We start from the raw sequence: 25458 nt of genomic DNA, 5'->3' as shown, positions 1-25458 counted from the left end.
GTACATTGGTTCCACTACCAGTTCCAATAACAAACCCACTAAATAAAGTTCAAAATTTTGCATTTCTTTTTTGTCCTTAGAATATGTTCCAGTGAATGTAGACAGTTGAGGTACTCTGTAAAAGCACTGGAATTAAAAACTCAGATTATATTAGTGTGATGTAAATAAGATTCATCTATTTCTGTTTGTATTCAATTTTGGAGTTTCCTCCCATCTTAATTGATTTAATTTTTGCATGTGTAAAACATTAACATAATTTATATCCTTTTCATAAGGAAAGATGTTTAGGATTTATTCTCTAATGGCATGCTGTTTTGTTAATGTTCGAATTTATCTTATTATTAATGGAAGATTTTTGTTCACTGTAGGAATATAGTAACATTGTCGTTTGAAAATGTTGATGGATTTATTAGTAATATTAACTTCCTGCACAATTCAGTAACAATTTTAGATTTGACACTTGTCCTGAGTGTTGCCATTCATTCATTTCTCTCCTTCACTTTGTTCAAGATAATTTAACAGACCATGAGTGCAGTTTGAAAGAATTGATCAGAGTTGTGTGATTACTTTCTCTTCTAATGAAAACCTACACTCCTAGTACTTGTCAATAGCTTTTGGTATTTGAATTTTGTGAGAGTTTTTGTAGTTATTGCTTTTCTAATTTCCAAAAATGAGAATAGCCGCCTATTTTTCTGATTGTCAGTGTAACCTAAATATATGAATAAAGTGAAGATCACCCGTTTTCCCAGCAAACAGAGATAGCCACTGCATACAAACCAGAATCATGCTCTGTAGAAAGTTCTGCAACTTTGCTATTTGTTTTTGTTTTCACTTAATAGGGTATCTTAGACATCTCTTCATTTCAGCAAATATAGATGTATCTCATTACTTTTAATGGTTATGTACTATCCTGTTATATTAATATATCATAACTTATTCCCATTGTTGAATGTTTAGTTCTGATTTTCTTTTAATATTATAAATAGTGCTGCTATTAAAATATGGACAGGGCTTCCCTGGTGGCGCAGTGGTTGAGAGTCCGCCTGCCGATGCAGGGGGGCGGGTTTGTGCCCCAGTCCGGGGGGATCCCACGTGCCGCGGAGCGGCTGGGCCTGTGAGCCATGGCTGCTGAGCCTGCGCGTCCAGAGCCTGTGCTCTGCAGCGGGAGAGGCCACAGCAGTGAGAGGCCCGCGTACCGCAAAAAAAAAAAAAAAAAAAAAGACAAACACAAGATGAATTTATAATATGATTTCCTTAGGCTATCTCTTAGATCTGACATTACTATGTATACAGGTTTCCCTGCTATCCAGAAGTATAGCATTCCTTTGAAACCTTTCGTAAGCCCAGGTGGCATAAAGGGAAGAAGCAATTACCTTAGGACAATGGATGCACAAAGTAAATTGAGATAAAGCACAGATGCTTACAGACATAGTTCACCGCTGTGGCGGCTTGATGTTGAGTGGCACTTCCGGTGCCACTCTTGCTGCTAAGGGTGTGCGCTGCTTCTGTAACAGCTTGCTGCAAACGCTTTTCGCCGCCTTTTTCCTGTGAAAGCAAAAATCCTCTTTGGATTTCTTTTGGTTAGCCAAAACAGGTACTAATGTAGGTCTTTCGTGAAAGCTAAGTGGCGTGAAGCGAACTTTCAAAAAGCTGGAGTTACCTGTTTTTACATTCCCCAGTGGTGTGGTGTGTCTGTATCCTTACCCATTTGATAGGCAAACATTGGTACTCTCCTTTTTCCAATTTGCGTTAAAAAAATTCTATTGATGTTGCACCTTCAAAGAAGACTTCTTGAGTGAAAAGCTGGCCTTAACTAGTTGATTGGCTAGGTTTCTTGTGTTTATCTGTTTTTTAAATTGTATCACTGCTGGGATTTCTTTGATATTGTTTCTGTCTTTGCCCAAGTTTCCTATTGTGGTGGTAGTATTTTTTCCATTGATATGTTTTGAGCTATTAGACTCTTAACATAGTAGTGTTAACACAATCCTTTTTCATATATGATGCAGTTTTTTTCAGTTTGACATGTCTTTTAACTTGAGTGATTTTTTTGTCAGTATAGTAGTTTTTAAAAAATAAGATTTTTTGTCATGCCTAACTCCTTTGAATTAATGCTTAGATCATTGGTTTTATGGTTTTATCCTTTTTCTAATGGGATTTGGACTCCAAATTTGCTGCTAATCACCACTTTATGTTTATCCCACAAATTTGGTACTTCATATCTTCATCTGACATAGCAAACATTTTTTTCTAATACTTCTTGTGATTTATTCTTTGACCATTGTTTTGTTTAGGTGCTATTCAATAATTTCCAAATGTATGGTGATTAAAAAATTTTTTTTAGTTCTTGTATAATTTTTAAAGGTTACTTTCCATTTACAGATATTACAAAATATTGGCTATATGCCCCATGTTGTACAATACGTCATTGAGCCTATCTTAACCCAGTAGTTTGTACCTCCCACTCCCCCACCCACCTATTGCCCCTCCCCCAAGATTTTTTTTTAACAGTTCTTAGGTTAGTATTATGTTTAGAAAGACCTTTTCAATTTATGATCGCAAAAGCCACTACCTAAATCCTCTTCTGGTGCGTCGATGGATTTTTTTAAAAAATTTAAGTATTTAAATCTGTCTGGAATTTATTTTGTTATTATTTTATTTATTTTATATTTCACAATATGTCTAGCTAGCTATTCAGTACCATTCATCCACTTGAAAACCACTGTTTTGAAAGGTAACCATTTAAATTCCTTTATATTCTTTGCTCTATCTTGGGATTTGTGTTCTTTCAGTCTTTGTCAATTTACTTATATGCCAGTCCCATCGGGATTTGATGTAACTTTATAATATACCCTAATATCTATTAGGGCAAGTTCCCCTTAACGGCTCTTTTTCAGAATTTTCTTGATTGTTGTCACCCATCATTTTTTCCATTAGAATTTAGAATTTCTGATTCTGTTATTAACATTAGAGGAAATCTCAAAGACATAAAGAGAAGAAATGAAGACTTGGTTCTTCTCATCTCCTTTAGTGTTCTAGGAGATTCCCAACCTGAAGTTGAATAATGACCAACTAAGATTTTTTATTTGTTTTTTCACCTCTACTTCCCCAGAGTGAAATAAAACCACACTGAAAAAAAGTCATCATTACTGAGTTAGCATTTGGTGGCTATTAAATTTACCTTGGTTTGAGAGACTCTCTTAATATCCAAAACTATATCTATCCTTGTTACTATTTTTTTTTGCGGGGACTACACCACACACCATGTGGGATCTTATTTCCCCAACCAGGGATTGAACCCGTGCCCCCTGCTGTGGAAGTGCAGAATCTTAACCACTGGATCTCCAGGGAAGTCCCATCCTGTTACTATTAATAGAATTAAGTAATGCTATAGCATGAAATTAGTATATCTTATGTGATATAGCATGGTAGAAATACGTTTGATAATCTTTCAACTTTTTAAAAATCTTTTTTTCCAGCCACCTGTCTTTACCAGTTTCCAAGACTATGTTACTGGGCTTCAGACTTCAATTTCGAATGTTGTGGATCATATTAAAGGACTTGAAACACATCTAATTGCACTTAAACTTGAAGAACTTATTTTAGAAGACACTTCCCTCTCACTGGTAAGAGACTGTATGGTAAGAGACTATAGTTGATCAGCAATAAGTTATATATAGATATTCAAGTGTTCTTATTGTTATCACAGGGACAAGTTAATTTTTAATTCATTATTCTCTCCTTATGGGAATTGTGATTAGAAGGTGCCTGGCACTGGTTTTTTGCTGTGGTCTTGGTGGTGGTGGTGTCTCCTCTCCCTTCATCCCCCCTCCCGCTTTCCACCTTTGAATACATTTTTGGGGGTGTTCTTTTACTATGAAAACAACTGATGAATTGTTGAAGAGTAGAATTAGTATTGTCCCTGTTTTGAGCACCATAGGAAACCAGCCATACTTTTGAGATTCAGGGACAATCTCCTTGACTGAGAACTTACCTGCTGTTGGATTGGCTGGTTTCTTTGCCAGCCCAGCAGTTATCACATGGAAAAGGAAAGATGCTGGACATCAGAACTAATTATGTCAGTAATAATGAGGCCAGAGCAAGCCAGCCAAAAAGGAATGGAAACAAGTATGGAATCAAAGGTACTAGTCAGTTTTCTCCTGATCATTATTTTAGGCTGGTTTCTTAAAATTCTGCTAGCAAAATCCCTGATAAAGTCTCACTTTTAAAAATGTGGATTCTTGGGCTTCCCTGGTGGCGCAGTGGTTGAGGGTCCGCCTGCCGATGCAGGGGACGCGGGTTCGTGCCCCGGTCTGGGAGGATCCCACATGCCGCGGAGTTACTAGGCCCGTGAGCCATGGCCGCCGAGCCTGCGCGTCCGGAGCCTGTGCTCCGCAACCGGAGAGGCCACAACAGTGAGAGGCCCGCGTACCAAGAAAAAAAAAAAAGTGGATTCTTTTAAAAAAGTTAATTAAATAAAACAAACAAATGGTGTCAGGTGAGTTAACATGCACCAGCTTGGAGTAGGTTTAGGATTTTGATAGGAGCCAGAAGAGCAATGGTGGAGCCACCTGATTCTGGCTAGTTGTTCCAGTGATGAAACTCCGATCATGAGGAAATGCTTTCCTTGAGTAGTTTGACCTAAGCCTCTGCTGATGAGGAAGCTCATCCAGCAATCTGAGGGCAGGCATCATCCTAGCCTAAGACCTCCACCCAGGCCCTTCTAGGGAAGGGAGTGAATGGAATCTTGCTTGGCACACCAGCTCTAAAAGGTTGTAAGCCCCTCTTTTGTAAAATGTCAACATGTTAGAGCTTTGAAAAAAGGGCTTACTGTGGGAAAGGGCTCAGAGCATTTAACATTTCCAAAGACTGATTAAAGAAAGCAGACAAGTGTTGGCTAGAAGTTTGGTTTTAGCCAGTTAAGCTATATATTCAACTGCTTTCTTATGTGCACTAGAATGAATATAGACTTCAGTGGTAATTAGAGGTACTGATTGATGGATTATTAATTCTTTAGTATTTTTGTCTTCCTTTTTTTAAGCCTTACATTGTTTTAAAAAGTAAAATATGTACGTGGTAAAAAAAAAATTCAGAGTAAAGAAAGAAAATCCAGTGAATTGCCTCCTTTCCATTCTAACCCATTCCCTAGTTCCCTTTTTAGAAGGAACTGCTGTTATCAATGATTTCTTGTGTAATCTTCCTGAGTTAGAGAACCCATTTGCAAGTACGTTATGACCGTGCCCCTCCCCCCCACATCTTGCCTTTAAACACAAATGATAGCGTATTATACATATTGTTTAGTCTCTTGTTTTTCTGTTTAGTCTCTAGGAGATCGTTACATATAAGTAACTTATCTACCTTGTTCCTTTTAACTGCTCTGTAGTGTTTCACTGTTTCTCTACAGACAAAAATGTATGCTTGTTACAAGAGAATTAGAAAATAGAGAGTAGCACCTCCCAGTCCCACCATCCAGAACCACCTCCACCTCTCCCTCTTCTCTATCACCTTTAAACACATTTGTGTCTGCCATTAGCCTTTATGACTTCCAGGTACTTGGTTACCCAGTAAAGGCCTAGTAATTAAATCCTTGTGAAACAGGTACATCCCAGGCAGGAATCTGCCTTCCGCCCCCACATGCATGCCAAAAGGTCTTTGCTAGTCCTTTTGGACCCCTTTTACCTATAAAGAGATCTGGTAATTCATAGTAGTAGATTTGGAGCTGTTTAACTTTTGACTTTTTAGATTAAATGCAAACTCATTCTGTGCTCTAAACTCCCATCCCCTTTTATGAATAGTATAGAAAAGTAAGAACTCGAAATTATAGTACCTGTTTTTTAAAATCTTAAGGATTGCATACTTGGACAGATGTCACATTGCTTCATGTGGTTGGGCTTTGCCGGACATCTTTGAGATTTTCAATAAGTAGATATAAATTTATTGAGCTCACTATTGTTGGGCTTAAAGCTTGTAGAAATATAATGATCAAAGACCTACTGTAGAGAGTCTGGCTGTAGAGCGATGCATACAAATTACTAAATTGGAGATACGATATAGGCACAGAAATCTGAGTGAGTGAAAAAGAGTCTCACTGGAAAGGGGACATCTGAGGATTAATAAATTTTCACCAGGCAGACAGGAATGGAGGAAAGGAATCCCAAGCAGGAGGAGGCACAGACAACAGCACAGAGGCAGGAAAGTGAATTGTGTGGTGCACCATGAGTCATTTGGCAGAGCCAGAGCCCATGGTGATTTTGGACGCAGGCAGTAGTAAGCGGCAGCTTGCATCAAGCAGCAGTGAGCAGTAGTAGGAAGCAAGATCTTAGTTCCCAGACTGGGAGTCCTAACCACTGGACCACAGGGGCCAGCAGCTAGGGCCTGGGTCCCTAGTCCTTACATGCCTTGGCAAGAAAGAATTCAGGCAAGGAGGCAGAAGGTAAAGAAAAGTAAAAAGTTTATTGGAAAAGCAAAGTACATGCGGAAAGATGCACAGGCGAACTCAGAGAGTAGCGCCTTTGGGAAGTTTAAATCCTTTATAAGGTGTCAGTCTTCCGGGTCTTTGTCTTCTTTTTGGCTAGTTGTATTGTTTTGACCCCAGGGCTAATTTGTTTCTGGACCCTCCCCTGGGTGCGCACGCACCTCTAAGTTAAGATGGATCCCACTGCAAAGGCTTCTGGGAGGAGATGGCAGGACTTACTATGGTCTGGCATCTCCTGCCTTTTTGACGCTGTGTAGGCTTTTGCACATGCGTAGTGTTTCCCTTGCCCCAAGGATGGGAGGTGTGTGACCTCTGGATCATTTAATAGGGTTTAGTCCCAGTCTGTCCCTGCCATAAAAATGCCCAGTGTCCGGTTATTTACCCTGTTCCTGTTTTTTTGGTTTTTTGTTTTGTTTTGTTTTGTTTGCGGTACGCAGGCCTCTCACTGCTGTAACCCCTCCCGTTGCGGAGCACAGGCTCCGGACACGCAGGCTCAGCGGCCATGGCTCACGGGCCCAGCTGCTCCACGGCATGTGGGATCTTCCCGGACCGAGGCACGAACCCGTATCCCCTGCATCCGCAGGCAGACTCTCAACCACTGCGCCACCAGGGAAGCCCCTGTTGCTGGTTTTTATATTGAGGTGCACATCTCGAAATATAGACAGGAGTCTAGTCATAAACATGTAGTCCTGGAGCCCGTTTGTCTCTTGCTTCAGGAAATGTAAATAGGGACTGATAATGAATGTCCAGCCTGGAGCTCATCTTCTCCTCATCCCATGAGGTGTGAACAGGAGGCCAGTTGTAAATGCCTAGCCTGGAGCCCATCTATCTCCTGCCTCAGTGGTATGTGGGAAGGACTGTTGGATACAAAGGTGACAGGCATAGTAGCCCTGCTGTTGTCAAGAGGATTGAGTGGTTGTTCTTGTTGAAAGATCTATCTGCCTCCTGAAATGAGGAATAAGATTTCTCATTTTGATTATTCTAGAGGTTATCCTTAACTCTGGGCTACTTGCTAGATTTTCCAAGCCCTGGTTCTGTCTTTATCTTTTGACCTTGGGAAAGTCGCTTAACCTCTTTGGGCCTCAATTTCTTTATTTGGAAAATGGAAATCATAATAATGTTAATGCAAGCTCGCATGCCCAGTGCACAGTGAGCCGAAACAAACTGAAACATTGGAGTTTGGAGCAGAGAAAGGTTTATTGCAAGACCATGCAAGGAGACGGGTGGCTCATGCCCTAAAAGCCCAGAACTCCCTGAAGGGTTTCAGCAAAGCATTTTTAAAAGCCAGGTGAGGGAGGAGGGTCGCAGGGTGTGTGATCAGATCGTGCACAGTTCTCTGACTGGCTGATGATGGGGGAACAGGGTGGTGTCACAGGGGTTAACTTTATCAGTCCTTAGGCTCCAGGAGGCCTGGGGCTTATGTGCCCATGGTCATCAAGTAGTTAACATCTTCCATTTGGTGGGGGGATTGATTTCACATCTGCAAAACAACTCAGGAAATTTGCATCAAATACTATTATCTAGGTACTTCAGAGAAGAGCTAAAGCAGAGGATATGGGGGAAGGCCTGTCCCAGGAAGGCCCCATAGTGTCCTGCTCAGATAAAATAATACCTACTTCATAGGGTTATAGTGAAGATTAAACAAAACAATAATGGCTGTATATTGCCTTATTTTGTTAAAGTCATGATACATATAACATACTGAGCAGCACGGGCCACCAAATATTGGATCCATGTAGTGCTTAGTACTTTCTTTTGGGTTAAAAAAAAAAAAAAGAAAAAAAAACAACTTCAGTTCCATTTACATTAGGTTCACTTTTTTCTTTCCTTCCTTTCTTTCTAAACTTGAAACACTATGAACAAGGCCTCTGGAGTACTACCTCTAGTCCTGGTCCCCTTTCCTCTTCCCTAGCGGTATCCACTGAAACTGGTTGTATGCCAAGACACCCTCCCCTCCTTATTAAAATATTTATTTATTTTGGTTGCACCAGGTCTTTGTTGCAGCATGTGGGATCTTTTAGTTGCAGCATGTGGGCTCATAGTTGTGGCATTCGAACTCTTAGTTGTGGCATGCATGTGGGATCTAGTTCCCAACTAGGGATTGAACCTGGGCCACCTGCATTGGGAGCGTGGAGTCTTAGCCACTGGACCACCAGGGAAGTGTCCTCCTCCCCACCCTTTTTTAAAAATCCATCTGGTCTTAATGTAACTTTATAATGTACTCTAACATCTGTTAGGTTTTTTTAAAGTAAATTATATACACTTTATTCAGAAGCATAAATTCAACCAATGAGTTCTTCACTCAACCAATATTCAAGAGTTCTGTCCAGGCTACTGCATCTAGATCAATCTTGTTCTTTTAAACAACTGTATAGTGTTCAAAATATGAATGTACCACATCCATTGGACATATTTTAGGTTGTTTCTATACATTTGCTTTTACATATAGTACTGAATGAAATGTATTTGTGTACATACCTTTTAATGCACTTGTTGGGTCATAAAATGACCCACTTGTTGGGTCAGAAACTTGTTGGTTTCTTTTGGGCTTTAAAGTACTGCCAACTTCATGTAAAGCTAACCAGTTTTCAGCCAACCTTCTTTCTGTGTTTGAACACTCCATCCCCTTTATTTTTTGTGCTTTCTACCACAGGTCAAACGTGCAGCAAATATTTAACTCACATATTTGAGCAGCCTTAGGAAAACTGGTCTTTTTTAGTTGTTTGGCCTCTGGAACATGATCGTGGACTTTGTCAACATGGAGGGAGGCCTGTCAATATTGTAACTAGAAAAGATGATACTGGTAAATTTGATGCCTTTAAAAAGTGGCTGTGATAAGTCTAAATGAATAATAAATTTCTACTTTTTTTCCGATGAAACTAATAATAAGAAATCTCAATTTTTCCACTTTGTACAGCTCATAACAAAATAGTAGTAATTTTATGGCTAAAGTACTTAGTAATAATTTTCTAACTTTTTTTCTTTTTTAAAAAAAAGTATTTATTTATTTATTTATTTATTTATTTATTTATTTATGGCTGTGTTGGGTCTTTGTTTCTGTGTGAGGGCTTTCTCTAGAAGCGGCAAGCGGGAGCCACTCTTCATCGCGGTGCACGGGCCTCTCACTATCGTGGCCTCTCTTGTTGCGGAGCACAGGCTCCAGACGCGCAGGCTCAGTGGTTGTGGCTCACGGGCCCAGTTGCTCCACGGCATGTGGGATCTTCCTAGACCAGGGCTCAAACCCGTGTCCCCTTCATTGGCAGGCAGATTCTCAACCACTGCGCCACCAGGGAAGCCCCTAACTTTTTCTCTTGATGAAAACTAGAAATCAGAAATCTCGCTTTTCCGACTTGATATAATTTATAACAAAGGTTACTTGAAAGATTGGTAATGCTAAAGCAACAGGGGTCTCAGTGAAAAGTCACATGGAAAAATATACATCTGTGATGAGTTTAGCCATCTTTGCATTTAATGAAATTGAAAATGACCCACTCTATTCTGATGGAGCTTGCAGTGAGACCAGAGGTAGTGGTAATTTTAATTTATACCTGAGGATCTCTAATCTGGGGGAATGCTTTCTGAGCAAGACCACTAATTCTTGTTTCCTTTGTAGGAAGAGAGAAAATTTTCAAAGACTGTACAAGGGAAGGTGCAGAGCAGTTACCTGCACTCACTTCTGGAAATTGGGGAGCTGCTGAAAAAAAGACTTGAGACTACAAAGAAACTAAAAATTTAAGTTAGTGTGAACCACAAGCACTGATGACTCTACAACAGCAAATGACATCATCTTCCCAGGCAAAAGCTACATCTGATTGACCATCATTTTAATCCAGAACTTCCTCATAAAATGCATGAAGGACTTTGATCGTGAATTAATTTTTTAGGTATTAAATGTGTACAACTGATTAAATTATTGTATATAAACCAGAAGCAGGACCCTCATCTGGGTTTGACCACTTTTTATACATGTTCATATGCATATGGCAGCCACAAGAGAACCCCACTCTTCTTCCCTTCTATCACCAGAAACATCTGGTGGGGTGGGGGGAAAGCAGCAATAGAAATTAAGCATAAAGCATTGACCTCAGAGCAGCTGAATGGCCCTACCATTATAGCAGTGCGTGTTTTGGTCTGGTCCTTGAGCCTTAGGAAGCAGAAAGCAGAAGAAGAGGGGGACCATGATTGGGAGCAGGCCCTCTTTCCACATTAGCAGTTTAGTTTTGAGGCTTCCTCAAATGCTTGGCTCCCACAGAACCCAAGGCAGGTACCCAAAGGACCTCAGATGAAATTTGGCATAAGCACCTGCCACTGAAGGACATCACTCCGATGCCCACAGCCTGTCGGTTTTCAGCTTAATAATCCCAATGGCCGAGACATCCCCATCCTAGCTCCTGTGAGAGTTAAATCAGAAGTAGCCTTCTGTTACCTTACAGATGTTTGGAGGGGAAAGTAGTGCAGACCACTGATAAGCCTGCTGAGGACTAGCTTGCTGTCTTTTGTCTACTTGGGAAAGATGGGAATCACTGTTTTAAAGAAGAGAGGTGTACATAATTTATGCAGGCAAGTCTAATACCAGTGTCATTGGTTTTGTGAGCTATATATATATATGTATATGCTTTTACATATATACGTATATTTTCAACCGTATATACATGTATATGTAAATGTATATACATGTATATATGCTTGAAAGTAAAGATTTAATACTTTAGTGTTTTTTAAGTGGGAGGTTTGAGAAGGAAGAAAGGAAGGAATGTATATTAATATGGATTTAACCTAGATTTTAAGATTTAGGCTGGCAAAAGAAATGTTATCAGTTGGGCTTGAGGTTCAGTTTACCTTTTTCAAACTTGAGAATTATTACCAGGATGGTGTTTACTTTGTTCATCTGGAGCTCCCCAAGACTATGGCTTCAGAGGTTGGTTTGACAGAAAAGATAAACATTGCTCTTGAAAATGTTACACATTTTATACAACTGCTTTGGTAACTTTTTTGTGTTTGAATCTGTGCCTCTGTTTTTGGTCTTTGTTACCCAAATACCGTTAAAGTTAATAATTCTGAAAAGCAAAGAAATGAATTTGATGAGGAGATTCAAATATCTGATGGAGGATTGGTCTTGAAGACCTTCAAGGTCCTTTCCAACTCACTTCTCCAGTGAAATGTGATACTTTTTTCTTTTAAAAGCAACCAAAAAAGAGCTTGGAAAATCTCTGTATGCAAAGCAATTGCATTTTGTCCCTATCATTTTGACTTTCTTAGATTCACAATTTGGTAGGGTGATTAATAACTGTCTCAACTTGTAGGGAAACTTTTTTGAAAATTACTGAATTACATGGTCAAAATAAGACTTGTTGGAAATCCTAGTCTATCCAGTAATTAAAAAAAACCAGTTTTGATGTTAATTGGTAGCCACAACTGTTATACCCCACCCCAAAAGAAAAGAACTGCCTTGAACAAGATGAATTAAAAATTCTGATTGATTCTGAATCTAACTTAATAACATCATAATTTCATAAAACTATGGTCTATTTAGATGGAACTTTGTGTATGGGGTTGGGGGTATGTGTGTATGGTATGTGTTCTTGAAATGATGTTTCTTTGAATATCCAAAAATACTATACGTAGAAATAGAAATGTTCTTTGAAACAAGTCTATTAACTGACAGTGATCATTCTAGCATATGTGTGCTCAGTGGGCTGGCCTTGGTCCTCAGGGACAGTGTGTGACTCCAGTGGTCTACCTACCTAGTCTCTTGCCTAGGGGCATCTGGGTCCTCTACTGGTTTTAGTGACAGATAATGTTACATTGGGGTTATGCTTCCTTTGTTACATGTTGATTTCCCTACTAAATGTAGCATTTCAATTACATCCAACCTCTTACATTTTGAGATAATTGTAAAAAGAATGAAATTATGCAGAAATGGCCAATATCTTTTATTGATCTGTTCTTTTGGAAATTGTCATGCACTATAAATTGTGTACAGTTAAAAAAATATATATATATATACACATATATTCTTACATGAGTAAAAAGCACCCTCTCCAGCAATTGTATGTAATTGGTATTTGAAGAGAATTCCCAAATAACTCATTGCTGCTGCTGCTGTTTTTAGTTTGTGTGGGTTTTTTGTTTTATTTTGTTTTTGTGTGGAAAACTGATATTTAAAAAAAAGAAAAGGAGAAAAAACACGACTACTGTTTACAGACTGAAAAATTACTGCTTTTTATACTACTGAGATCCTAAGACTCTCCAAAGCAAACATTTGGTTTAAATCATTTATCTGATGTGGATAAAAGGTAGAGAACTTTTTAGTGTTCTCCACATAATGGAAAATGTACAAATGCCTAGCTGTGTTGCCCATCAATTTTGTATATTTTCATAATTTTAATTGTTCAAAATTGCATTATATTTTGCAATCACTATGTTCAATCTGGATTTGTCTTTCATTCTAACTTTTAATATAAAAAGGGGTTTCAATGTATCTACAGCCTTGTTATTGAAACTCTTCCTACTTTTTTGCTGTGATTTATTAATATGGGAAGTATATATTCTTCCTTCTTCAGAATTAAGTGAAGCATAGCAAATCTATTTAAAATGGATGGGTTAATTTATTTAAACACTTTCATCTTAAGTTGGCATTTCTGCCTGGTTCATTTTTGTTCAGATTCCTAGAAGCCACAACCTTTTAAATGGTGTAAGTCATCTCAATTTTGTAGTTATATTCCTCAGCAAGAAGGTAATATTTGTGAATTTAAAATTATTCCAGGGCCACTAGTTATTTTGTTTAAAGTACCTTGCGTGCTCGCATTCATTAATTCAACATTTATGTGTTGAGCACTTATTTACTACGTGCCAGATTCCGTGTTAGGCTCTGCTGATATAATGGTAAATGAACTGTATATCCTAGTTAGTGGCTGAAGTGGGGGAAGAGACAATAAAAATAAATATTAGTTTGTAATTAAGTCCTGATTAACAAAATATGTCAGGGTATGTGATACGTGGGGTCACAAGAGGACCTCGAGTGGTGCCATCTGACCTGAATGATGAAGAGTCCGCTATTGAAAAGCGAATGCAAGTCAAAGGCCCCAAGGCAGGAAACTGCTGAGCATGTTCCAGAGACTGTAAAAAAAAGACTCAAGTGCCTGGGACTTAATGAAAGGAGCGGAAAAGGGGTACAGATTGAGATAGAAGGTGGAGTGGGGATTAGAGCAATCAGGATTTTGTAGCCAGGGGAAGAAATGAGATTTCTAAATTCAGTGGGAAGTTACTGGAGGATTTCAGGCAGGCGGATGACATGATTTATCCAAGGGTATATGAACCCATAGGCTGAGATCATTTATTCAGACACACACACAATAGAAAGAGGAGCTGTTTGTTTTTCCTCCTAGTTTCCTTTCTGTCCTATGATACTAAATGCCCTTATTTGAGCCCTGAAAAAGTTCTTGCCTGCTTCTTCAGTTATGAATTAACTCCACCCCAACATTCTCTTTTTCCTTTAACAAAAAGTGGGCACTTGGATATACCTCACTGCCATTTTTGACTTTCCCCAAAAGGTGGGCTCAGGTTTATACTTTTTCATGTTCCCTGTTTTTGAGATGCTGTCACTGCCTCAATGCAGACGTGTTTCATAGTAACAAGTGGAGGCTAAGCAACCATGAGCCAAATGCTTATAAAAATTATTTGTGGGGTACCTATAGTAGTTTATGCTTGGGGAACAGAGTTTTGCAACCTCCGCTTCCATATATCTTAGTAAAAGTGGGTCCCAGGTAATGTACTATTTTCTGTATGAGAAAAGCAGTTATTGGTAGTCTGTTACCCCGGTAGAGCAGAGTCCACACCACCTTAGATTAAAAAATAAATTCAAAGGAGAAAGCAGGTCATAGGCCAAAGTATAATTTGTAAAAGAAAACTGAATGGCTTCAGGTCCTTTTAACCAAAACACAGAAACTTTAATTGAATCAGAATTCTATCTATCAAAAACCTGGGCAGTACACTCTTCTTTATAGCACCAGTTCCTTCTGAGGGGGAATTTCACAAGCCATCTGAGTAAATGTACCAGCTATACCAGACTGGTTACAGCGATGTTCCAAGCATAGTCACACCAGCATCAATATCTGGGCATACTCAGATTTCTGGTTTAGTGCCACTTTTCCTACCACTCCCTTATATCCCAGGAGGGTCTCACAGCCAGCAGGTAGCTTACCCCTCCCCACCCCACCAAACCCTTGAAAACCCTGGAGTGCCTCTTCATAGCTCCTGCTTCTCGGCCCCCTTCTTCTGGAAGGCAGTCAAAATGTTTAGGCTCTTCTGGAGCTCTTCCTTCTTCCCATCGCTCATCTTGTTCTTCTCAATCAGCTTGGTGATCCGGGTCATCTCTGAGGCTGGGAAGTCCTCACCTTGGTCTAAGATCTTTCCCATGATCTTAAGGTATTGCTCAGCCCACTTCTTCTCAGCCTCCTTCACACTTGCAAGGTTGTCCTGCCCCTGCTTCAAGAGGGCCTGGCGGGCCTCCATACCAGAGGCCCTGATGAACTCTCCAGCAAGGGTGTCATATGCAGGCAGGCAACCAGGCATACCTAGGTAAACCCCATGTCCCTTTAGCCAGCGCTGGATGGCTCCAACCTTAACTGCCCCACTATATAGGACTGGGTTCTCAAAGTCCCCATCCCGGAAGAGGTAGAAGACTGGGTAGTTCTCCTTGTCCAGCTTGTATTTCTCACTCAGCTCCATATTCAGCTTGTCACCATAATCTGTGAGTAGAAACCAGAAATGAGGAATAAAACATGAGGAAGGTATGGCAGGAGGTTGCTGTGAAGCCTATCTGAGCTGAGGGGAAGAAGAATCTCAGCTGTTTGAATTCCTCCTCTGCTACTTCCTAGCCATGTGGCATTAGTCAAATCCTTTAATCTCTCTGAACTTCATTTTCCTCATCTGAAAAAGGGGAATTCTGCATATTTATTATATGCCCACTATGTGCCAGGGACTGTTCTAAGTGCTGGGGACTTAGTTGTGATTTAGAGTGATTAAGAATATCAAGCTCGCTGACCTCAAAGAGCTCATACTCTTCAAAAAGTGAGAAGAGAGATAATAAACAAATGAACCAAAGTGATTAGTGCTATGATGAAAATAAAATGGTGATATGACACAGTGACTGGGTGAGAAGGCCCACTTCGGTCGGTCATGGAAGGCCTCCCTGTGAAGATGACATGAACTGAGGGACCTGAACATGTAGGAGACATATCAGACACAGCAACAGCAGACACGTCAATTTGTGGGAAGAGTGTCTCAGGCAGAAAGGACTGCAAGTGCAAAAGCTCTGAGGCAGGAATGAGCTGGGTATATTTAAGGATTACAAAGCATAGTCTGGCTGGAGCTTAGTGAATATGTGGTAGGTAACGAACTCAGTCCCTACCACTTGAGGGCTGTTGGGAGGACCCAATGAGGGGATATGTGCACTTAACCCGGCAGAGTTAAGTGTTTAATATGTGGTAGCTGTTAGTATTTGCTATGTCTTTCCCAAAAGGCAGCAGCAGCCCCAAGGGCTACAACTGGTTTCTTACACCTGGCCAAGAAGAAATGGCCAAGACCACCTATTACTGGGTAGTAGTAAAGGAAGTGTGGGGTTCCAATCCTAGTTCTGGCGCTTTATAATCTTGAGCAAGTTACTCTAAGCATCTGTTTCTTCATTTGGGGAGTCATAAAACTTTCTTCACAGAGTTGCCACAGGATGACATACATGTAAAACACTTAGCACAGTGGCCTGGCACATAATAAACATTTCAGAAATGTCAGCTATTGTTAATATTATTAAAGCCCCAAAGGAGTGGACTCACAGTTGAGTTAGACTTGATCAACTGCCCTGAAGAAGTGTGACAGCTACCTCTATCCAAGACCAGACTCAAGAGCTCACTAGGGAACTGTGGCATCTCAGCTGGGAGGAAGCAGAGAGGGAAGAACCTACTGCATTCCTCCTAAGAATACACACTTAGGAGGAGTTCTGAATGAGCCCCTTGTTACCCCATGGCCTGAGACAAATCATTTAAGCTCCTTGAGCTTCAGTTTTCCTCAAGTATAAAAAGGAGATAATGCATCTCGCTTCTCAGGCGAGGTTCAAGTGAAGATTAAAAATGCAATGTCTGTGTACATCTTTACAGACTGAAAAACCACTAAATGTTGGCAACTATGTATTAAAGTTGTCCCTATCATTGAGAGCTACCCTTGGTTTAGTGGCAGCTCTGGTGGATTTGAGCTAAAGCCCAAACCCAATAGTTTTGGTACAAAACAGCTGAAATGAAGATGGAAAAACTGACTACGCTGTCCCCCGGGAGGCAAGGCACCCCCTCTGACTACAGTCCCCTGCAAGGAGAGCTCCAAGCTCTCACAATAAGTTTGATGTCAGTGTGGGTGAAGGGTGAAGGACGGTGAATTCCCTCCCCTCAGGCACCTGCAAGGCTGAGCTGAGGTTCTGTGGTCACAGAATCTGCTCAAGCTAAGCTTACTGTGGGTACCAGACTCCTTGAGGACATGAGCCCATTTATACTCCTCATGTGTGGCTCAGACAGAAAGGCACTGGGTATTCCCCCTATAAGTAGGGAAATAATTCCTAGTTTCCTCCCTCTCTGCCCTCCTCAGTCATCCCAGACTTATCCATACCTGAGATCCCCACCTCTGCCACCAAGAGATCATCGCTGGAAGCCGAGTTTTCAGCCAGACGCTTGAACTCATCCTGCTTCTCACCGTACGGGTACTGGGTGTCAAACTTCACCAAGACGAACTTGCTTTTGGGAATGACCTGAGGGCATACAGAGCTGAGCAAGTGGGGGTTCCCAAGGGCCTCTGGGGCTAATTCCCTTTCCCAAGGGACCCCTGTTTAAGAAACAGAGTGGAAAACAAGCCCACAAGGGAGACAAGCTCTCATATACTAACCTTCATTCATTCATTCACCCATTGATTCACTTAACAATTTGACGGTGTCTACTACTGAGTACCCCATTAAGTAGTTGCTCACACTAATCAAACTGTCTGGAACAAACAATGCTATAGATGTACTAAGGCCTTCTCCTCCAGTGGCCCTTTTGGTAAGGCTAAGGAAACGCATCCTTAGCCACTTCACGTTGGCCCCTGTCGTGCCCATCATCCCAGGGGCCTTTCTCTGGCAATGAACCAGAAATCTGACCCAAACCAAACAACCGTCTATAAAGGGGTTGGCACCACGGAGGATGCTCTGGCTAGGGAGTCCAGAGTTTGCACTCTGCAATTTCAGGGCTCACAGGAAGTTGCTGAGAGGCCAGGCTTGGGACAATGTCCCCTCCCTAAACTAGTTTCCTTGAAGTTAGATCTCTAAGACCTAAACTGTCAGGGTCCAGACTTCTATTTCAATTATGGTAAAATTTACATCACAGGGATTTATTACATTAACTGTGTTGCACAACCATCACTAACATCTAGTTCCAGAACATTTTCATCACCCGAAAAGGAACCACGTATCCATTAAGCAGTCATTCCCCAATCCTCCTTCCCCCAGCCCCCGGCAACCACTAATCTCCTTTCTGTCTGTATGGATTTGTCTATTCTGATGGACTCATACAATAAGTGACCTTTTGTGCCTAGTTTCTTTCACTTAGCATAATGTTTTCAAGATTCATTCATGTTGTAGCATGCATCAGTATTTCATTCCTTTTTATGGCCAAATATTCCATTGTATGGATATATCATACTTTGTTTACCCATTCACCAGTAGGTGGACATTTGGGTTGTTTCCACCTTTTGGTTATTTGTGAATAGTGCTGTTATAAACATTTGTGTACAAGTTTTTGTTTGAACACCTGTTTTCATCTCTTTTGGGAATATATCTAGGAGTGGAACTGCAGGGTCATATAGCAATTCTATATTTAACTTATTGAGGAATTCTAAAACTTCATTTTGATGGTTTCACCCAATGCATAGATTTTCAGTTGCTCTACTCTTTTTTTTTTTTTTTTTTTTTGCAGTACACGGGCCTCTCACTGTCGCGGTTTCTCCCGATGCGGAGCACAGGCTCCGGACGCGCAGGCTCAGCGACCATGGCTCACGGGCCCAGCCGCTCTGCGGCATGTGGGATATTCCCGGACCAGGGCATGAACCCGTGTCCCCTGCATCGGCAGGCGGACTCTCAACCACTGCGCCACCAGGGAAGCCCCTAATGCATAGATTTTATCTAATAAGCTGCCTCTGGTTGGTAGTACTGCCTCCCCTCCTCCTACAACTTTTAATTTTTCTAATCAAAGTCATCACTACGGGTTAATTTTTCATCACAGGCAATCCCTGCCATAATTAAGTCAAGCTGACATCAGTCCAGTTTTTGTTAGTCCTTGTTTCTTACTGTGGGTTGCTGTCCATTTCATTTTAGGTTTTAAAAAATATTTAACAGTACCAGAGGACACAAGGGAAGAGGGAGAAGGGACCAGAATAGGTAATCCTTAAGTGGTCACTGACCCCAAAAATTCTGAGTTCTGGAGTCTAAGAGCAGGGAAGACTTAAAAATATAAATCAGATCACATCCCTCTGGCCCATTTGGCCTTATTTCAGTTCAACACACCAAACATTCCCACTCAGGGCCTTTTCATTTGCTGTCTCTGCTGGCTAGAGTGCCCTTTCCCTGGTTCTTTCCATGGTTGTCAAAGTTCAGTTCAAATGTCATCTCCTAACGGAGAGGCCTCCCCCACTCATACCATCTAATTCTGCTTCATTTCCATCATACTCTAGCAGGCTACTGCCCTCGACTTTCTTCACTGCATTAATCACTCTCTGAAATCCTTATCTGCTTATTGTCGGTCCTCTCCACTAAAATATAATTTATGAGAATAAGGACCGTCTCTGACCTGTTTTCTGCTGTATTATCCCTAGTGCCCAACAGTGCCCTGGCATGTGGCAGATGCTCTGAAAATATCTGATAAATGAACAAAACCAGGGCAGGCTTTGATAGCAGATGCTACATGTCCAGGAAAATTTTATAAAAGAACACATGAAAACCTAACTTCAAGGGGCCTACATTTATATTATGGAATAATATTAATAATCATACAGTGGTGTAACACTGAAATAGAATTGAGAGGCCTTCATCTTTTATTTTCACCATTCTTAGCCATCAGCAGAATGGTTTTGAATGGCAAACATTTGCACAGCTAATTTTTTCTTGTTCTTTTACTCAACCTGTACCTCTTAACTGCTTTAGAAATCTCTCTCGGGACTTTCCTGGTGATCCAGTGGTTAAGACTCCGTGCTTCCAATGTAGCGGGCACGGGTTCGATCCCTGGTCAGGGAACTAAGATCCCACATGTGGCACAGCGCGGCCAAAAAAAAGAGAAAGAAATAGAAGTCTCTCCTTTCTTCATCCTTGAGGAATCAGCTCCACCATAAACTACATTTAGTCGACTTGCTTCTTCAATGTATAGATGAATTCATTATTCATTCATTCATTCAATAAAAAGGTAGTGAGGACCTAACATGTGCCAGGCACTGTTCTAATTGAACACAGCAGTAAAGAAAACAGACAGGGTTTCTCATTTTTAGTGATGGTAAAGGGCAAGAAACAAAAAAAGACACTGGAAATCTCTGAAGGGCAAAGCACGGAACAAGTCTCCTGGATATGGTAACCCTAGGAAGCTCCCCTTTTGTTCAATAGTGAAGGAAGAGAGTGAGATTTAGAAAGGGACTGGAGAAAACATTTGTTCATTCATTCGACAAATTATTATTGAGCATCTTCTATGTAACAGGTAACCTCCTAGGTTGTGCAGATGATCAGTGAACAAGATACACAAGGTAGTTCTTCACAAGCATATAATATCCTAGTGTGGGACACAATACACTAGACAAGAAAAAAAAATCAGTGATGAGTGCTCTACAGAGAAATCAAACAGGGTAATGTGACTGGCACTTTAGACTGGGGGAGGGGGAAATGTGAGAAGGTAACATTTAACCCAAGCCTGAACAACGAGGAGCAACCAGCCTTTCAAAGATTGGGCAAAGAATGTTCTAGTCACAAAGAACTGCCAGTACAAAGGGCCTAAGGCAGTACTGAGCTAGGAACAGCCAAAGGACAGAGGGCACGGCATATGTGGTTGGAGCAGAGGGCACAAAGAGGAGAATGATTAGGAGATGAGAGGAGAGGGAAGCAAGGGTCAGATCATGTAGGACTTAGGCTACTGGACTGAGAGGCTCCAGAGTGAAAACAGGGAGGCTAGTGAGGAGGCTACATAACCATAGCCTAGACTAGGGTGGTAGCTGTGAAGATGGAAGCACACCAATTGATTAGGAAATACTACTACTGTTACAGTGCAGTTTCCCTCTAAGTCACATGTGGTCTGTGATGTTACCCCATATCCATGTTGGGTGGTAGGGGTGTCACTTTGCCAGGAAAGCCCCCTAAAGCAAAGGGTGCTGTGGGGTGTGTGCCTGACAACCAGCAAAGTTTTAAATTCTTGAAACTTTGCATTCAATGAGCCACAGGTGCCAACTCCACAAGGAACCCTTTTGAAAATACGAAGAGTAGTTAAACCACTTGAGATAGATTTAGAGATTTAGAGCTCCACTTCTTGGTTTCACTTCTTGGTTCACTTCCCAGCAGTGGGTACAAATTAAGAAAATAAATTAATAAATCTCAACACTTAGCTTGCCCATCTCATAGGCGAAGTTAAAAAGGTGCCAGTGGGTGTAAAATTAAGGGATTGGGACTGCATTCAGCCTTCAATATTTCCAACGTCCATTTACCGAGGCCAAGACCCCAATTCTGTAAATATGAAGGCGGGGGTAGAGGCGAATCCTTCCTTCCATGTCTCGACCCGATTTGATTTGTCACCAGGCCCAAGACACTCACTGTAGGGTGGTTGAACCGAAGCTTATTCTTAACCCTAGCACTTTTTAAAGAGACGCAGAATATCTGGACAGTGGCTGCAATCCAAGCCAAGCCAAAGGGAGAGGGGCGCTGAAACGCAGGCTAACGAGCCGCGTTTCCAACCTTGCCCCACCACAGACGGGTGGCGTCCGCCTAGTACCGCCCTCCGAGTCTCCTACTTGGGATTTGAGGATTGGATCTCGCCCGGCACCGCCCTCTTCCCATATGCGACGGGAAGAGGCGCCCGGCTCCCTCGGCTGCACCTCTGCAGTTCTCTTGCAAAAGAGAAAGCAAGTGCAAATACTGCAAAGGTGCGCTAGGACCCTGGAACACGTACGCTCCATGGTCATGATACGGCCTCGGCCCAGATTCCACCAGTCCTACAGGACGGTGGGAAGTCACGGGATTGTCGCTACAGACCACCTCCTGCCAGCTCTCTGTCCCCTGTGTCCCCCACGGGTGCGCGCTCCCCTGGGCAGTCTGGCTGCACCTGTGCGCGATGTCCCCCGCCCCGTTACCTTGTAGAAAGTGATTGTATCCAGGGGAAGGGCGCCCTTGGTGTGCAGGCCGCTGCCTCCTTGCGGAGCAGAAAGGAGCAGGAGGAACAGGAGAAGGGAAAACAATTGGGAGAGAGAAGCGGCGCGGGGAACGGCGGCAGCCATAACGCCGGATTCTGGCAGTAAGGAAGGCTGTAGTGGAGCAAGCGCGGAGCCGGGAGTCACGTGGCTAGGAAGGCGGGCACGGGTGCGCTCACGTGTACAGCCAGGCCGGCGTGGTGAGAGGGAGGAGCCACGTGAGGGGCGGGGAAATGGAGCTGCCGCGCGTGCGCACTCAGCGAAGCCCCAGCAGGCCTAGGGAGAGCGGGCCTGGCCGCGTGGCAGTGTGGGGGTTGGATGGCAGTGCCGGGGAGGCTGGGGGAGGGGAGGAAGAAGAGGAGGAAGGAGAGACTGCCGCGCACGCGCACTCAGCGAGGCTTGCTACCAGCCTGCTCTTTTCCCGTCCTTCTCCGCGTGAGCCGCGGCGTGAAGCGCGTGCTTGGCGTCCTTGCAGCTCTTCGATGGCTATCCTCTTTTTCGAAGATGACGAGGCCAGCCGTCATTTCTTCCTGCCTTTGGTCCGTCAGGCAGTCGGTTGGGACCTGTTGCTACCTTCGGTTAGTCTGTCAGTCTGACTGTGCTACTACCCCTCAGTCATACTCCTCTCCCTCCCTTAGCCACGACCCGAGGTGGTAAGTGAGACTCAGCTATTCGTCAGTATGGCAGTCAGGGCCACTCCTGCCGCTTCCCAGTCCGATATGAGACCTACTCTGTGGTGAGTGCCTCACCAGGGAGGCTCCAGGCTCCTATAAAAACAGGCTTCCCTGAAAGCTGAGTACCCGTCGAGCTGTGTCCTGGGCTCTCTGAAGATTTTTTTTTTTTTTTGCAGTACGCGGGCCTCTCACCGCTGCGGCCTCTCCCGCCACGGAGCACAGGCTCCGGACGCGCAGGCCCAGCGGCCATGGCTCACGGGCCCAGCCGCCCCGCGGCATGTGGGGTCCGGGGGGCACGAACCCGCATCCCCTGCATCGAAAGGCAGACTCCCAACCACTGCGCCGCCAGGGAAGCCCTGAAGATATATATTTTTTAAATCCTAGTAATTCTCTTCAACAGGTGTTTGTTCAGGATAGTTTACACCAGATCCTGGTTTTTGCCTGCGGTAATACAGAGTCAAGAGGAAAGAGATAGCAGTGTACTGAACAAACTCAGTGGTGGAAGGAGACGTGGGAAGAGCAATATAACCATTATAGTGTAATCGGTAGAAAATAAGACTATATTACAGTCTCGTGAAAGCACAAATGGAGATTCAGTCAGCCCTGCTCAGGAATGTCAGGGAAAGTTATAGACGGGAGACGACTTTTGAACTGGATCTTGAGAGAAGAGGAGGTGTTTGCAGGGCAAACACCAAAGGATATTTCTAGCAAGGGGGAAAGCATGATGAATCTGTAAAGGTAAATGGGCACGTTGTAAAGGGTCTTATCAAGCTAAAGGGTTTGGAGCCACCAGAGGCTGTAGCTAGGAGAGTGACGTTAGATTTGCTGTCACTCGGGAATAAAGGGGATGCATTGGAATGGAGAAAGCTGAGGTCAGGGAGGTTCACTGCAATAGTCTTGGTGGGAGAGATTAAGGTCCTGTAATAGGACCTAATAGAAAGATGAAAAGGTGAGGTTGGAATTGAGAAACTTTTATAGGGTAGAATTCACAAGACTTGAACAAATGGATATGCTTGTAAGAGAATAAATTATATAATGCATTATAAGGGGCTTAGCACCAAGTTAACCATTGCATGTGTCCAATAAATGTGTGTGTAGGTATGTATGTATGTATAAAGTAGTCATCAAAGATAGTCGCCAATCTTGGGCAGCCAGTTTAGATAGAAATTTTGAGAGAGTCCAGTGTGTGTGTGTGTTGGGAAGGTTCAGAAAAATTTATTTTGAGTTTGCGCTAATAAATTATTAAAGAAAATGCACCACATAGACAAATGAGTAGAAGTTAGAAGAAGGGATAATTACTGTGAGCTAAGGTGGTTAAAGAAAGCTTCATGTAGGAGGTGGAAACGGAGAACATTTTAGGTGGAGAACAAGTGAAAAAAGAGCAGAAGTGGAAATGAGCATGATGTTTTGGGGAATGACCGGCTTGCTTGAGGGAGTTCTCAAAACAGTAGATAGTAAGACAGTTTTAAGCCCAGGTAGGGGAGAATCTTGAAAATCAAATTAGGAAATTGCTGTTTTGTCCTGTAGTCAATAAGGAGCTAGTATCCACTTCTGAGTATATAAATGCATTGAGTACATCTACAGTAGTTACTATGATTGATCAGGAGTGACTTTTTAGTCATGATTAGTTTAGAAGTAGGTTTTGAGAAAAGTGCAAGAGGTGGATTGGTTGGAGAGGGAAGGGAAATATTGGTACTTTTGTTATGAATTGCAAAAGTGCAGTAATTATCTTAATGCTGCCTTTTAATAGTGCCCTGGTCCCAGTCAGTTACCTCATGGTATAATTAGATTCTTGGCTTCAGGACCTTGACAACAACAATCTACACGAATAAGCCAAGTAAAACTCTCCATATTTAGGAAGTCATAAAATCCCACACTTGACTCTGTTGTGGAAAATCAAAAGGCTCACCTGGGTGAGGTAGGAAGGAGGAGATGACAAGGTATGTTACTTGAGTGTGCATATGACTCAATGTAGCAGCTGGAGTAAGGGAGAAGGAAAATGGCATGGTCTGCTAAGACAACTAATACATAAATTCTCCCATCTTTTTTTCTAACATCATCAAGCTGGTGAGCCCCCAGTCGCACTGACATCTTTTATTTCTCATATACACAAGGCATGTTCCTGCCTCAGAGCCTTTGTGCTGGCTTTCTCCCTCTAGAACACTTTTCTTCAAGATATTCATATGGCCGGCTCCTTCATTTCCTTCAAGTCTTTGACCCAATGTCAGCTTCCTAAGATCTACCCTGACCATACTTAAAAAAAAATTGCTCCTCCCTGATACCTTCCTGCTTTCCATCTCCCTTCTCTCTGTTATTATTTTCTCCATAGCACTCTTCAGCTTAACATACTGTATAATTTGCTTATTTTCTTTTTTAAAATTAATTAATTTGGCTGCATTGGGTCTTAGTTGTGGCACACGGGATCTTTCGTGGCGGTACGTGGGTTCTTCGTTGCGGCGTGCGGGCTTCTGTCTAGTTGTGGGCTGTGGGCTCCAGGGCATGCGGGTCAGTAGTTTTGGCACATGGGCTCTCTAGTTGTGGTGCACGGGCTCCAGAGCGCATGGGCTTAGTTGTCCCACGGCATGTGGGATCTTAGTTCCCCGACCAGGGATTGAACCTGCGTCCGCTGCGTTGGAAGGCGGATTCTTAACCACTGGACCACTTAAGGAAGTCCCTGCTTATTTTTCTAAGTATCTGTTTCCCGTGAGGGATGGGTTTGTTTTTGTTTTTATTTTTGTTTTGTCTTTTTGGTTCACTGTTATATCCCCAGCACCTAGAACAGTGTCTGGCACATGGTAGATGCTCAGTACATTCTTGTGCTGTGAATAAATGAATCAAGTCAATGAAAGAGGAACTATTCCATAG

The 25458-nt window shown here is 42.3% G+C and overlaps 3 protein-coding genes across 9 annotated transcripts in view; 2 read left to right on the top strand and 1 right to left on the bottom strand.

The window, feature by feature from the left end:
- The window catches only part of NAA25 (N-alpha-acetyltransferase 25, NatB auxiliary subunit), a 74469-nt gene extending 61516 nt beyond the window's left edge, over window positions 1-12953 (top strand). For 2 of the 3 annotated variants that reach the window (XM_060170216.1, XM_060170215.1), the window contains 2 exons: window positions 3477-3623; window positions 10086-12953. In XM_060170216.1, coding sequence (XP_060026199.1) covers window positions 3477-3623; window positions 10086-10208 — 270 coding nt within the window. In that variant the 3' untranslated portion in view covers window positions 10209-12953. Of the gene's footprint in view, window positions 1-3476; window positions 3624-10085 lie in introns of those variants that run through there. The other variant, XR_009544318.1, reaches the window with a different exon arrangement.
- A 1443-nt stretch (window positions 12954-14396) lies between these two features.
- ERP29 (endoplasmic reticulum protein 29) lies at window positions 14397-22079 on the bottom strand. The gene is made up of 3 exons (XM_060170217.1): window positions 21863-22079; window positions 17126-17264; window positions 14397-15222 (listed from the first exon to the last, which is right to left on the bottom strand). The coding sequence occupies exons 1-3, from the start codon at window positions 22004-22006 to the stop codon at window positions 14720-14722; spliced, it is 786 nt and encodes a 261-aa protein (XP_060026200.1). The 5' UTR covers window positions 22007-22079; the 3' UTR covers window positions 14397-14719.
- A 211-nt stretch (window positions 22080-22290) lies between these two features.
- TMEM116 (transmembrane protein 116) overlaps window positions 22291-25458 on the top strand; it is a 138554-nt gene continuing 135386 nt past the window's right edge. For all 5 annotated transcript variants that reach the window (XM_060120678.1, XM_060120679.1, XM_060120676.1 and 2 more), the window contains exon 1: window positions 22291-22497. In XM_060120678.1, the coding sequence (XP_059976661.1) occupies window positions 22402-22497 (96 nt within the window). In that variant the 5' untranslated portion in view covers window positions 22291-22401. The remainder of the gene's footprint in view (window positions 22498-25458) is intronic.

The sequence above is a fragment of the Lagenorhynchus albirostris genome, chromosome 14 (genome assembly GCF_949774975.1).
Source record: "Lagenorhynchus albirostris chromosome 14, mLagAlb1.1, whole genome shotgun sequence".
Lineage (NCBI taxonomy): Eukaryota > Metazoa > Chordata > Mammalia > Artiodactyla > Delphinidae > Lagenorhynchus > Lagenorhynchus albirostris.
The sequence above is the reverse complement of the archived record's forward strand: the minus strand, read 5'-3'. Positions and strand labels throughout refer to the sequence as shown.

Excerpts from the sequence above, each read along its gene's own strand:
- ERP29 (XM_060170217.1), bottom strand. The coding sequence starts at position 22,006 with ATGGCTGCCGCCGTTCCCCGCGCCGCTTCTCTCTCCCAATTGTTTTCC. Across the intron at positions 17,265-21,862 it reads ATACAATCACTTTCTACAAG|GTCATTCCCAAAAGCAAGTT; the intron begins GTAACGGGGCGG and ends GTATGCCCTCAG. Across the intron at positions 15,223-17,125 it reads GGCAGAGGTGGGGATCTCAG|ATTATGGTGACAAGCTGAAT; the intron begins GTATGGATAAGT and ends TTCTACTCACAG.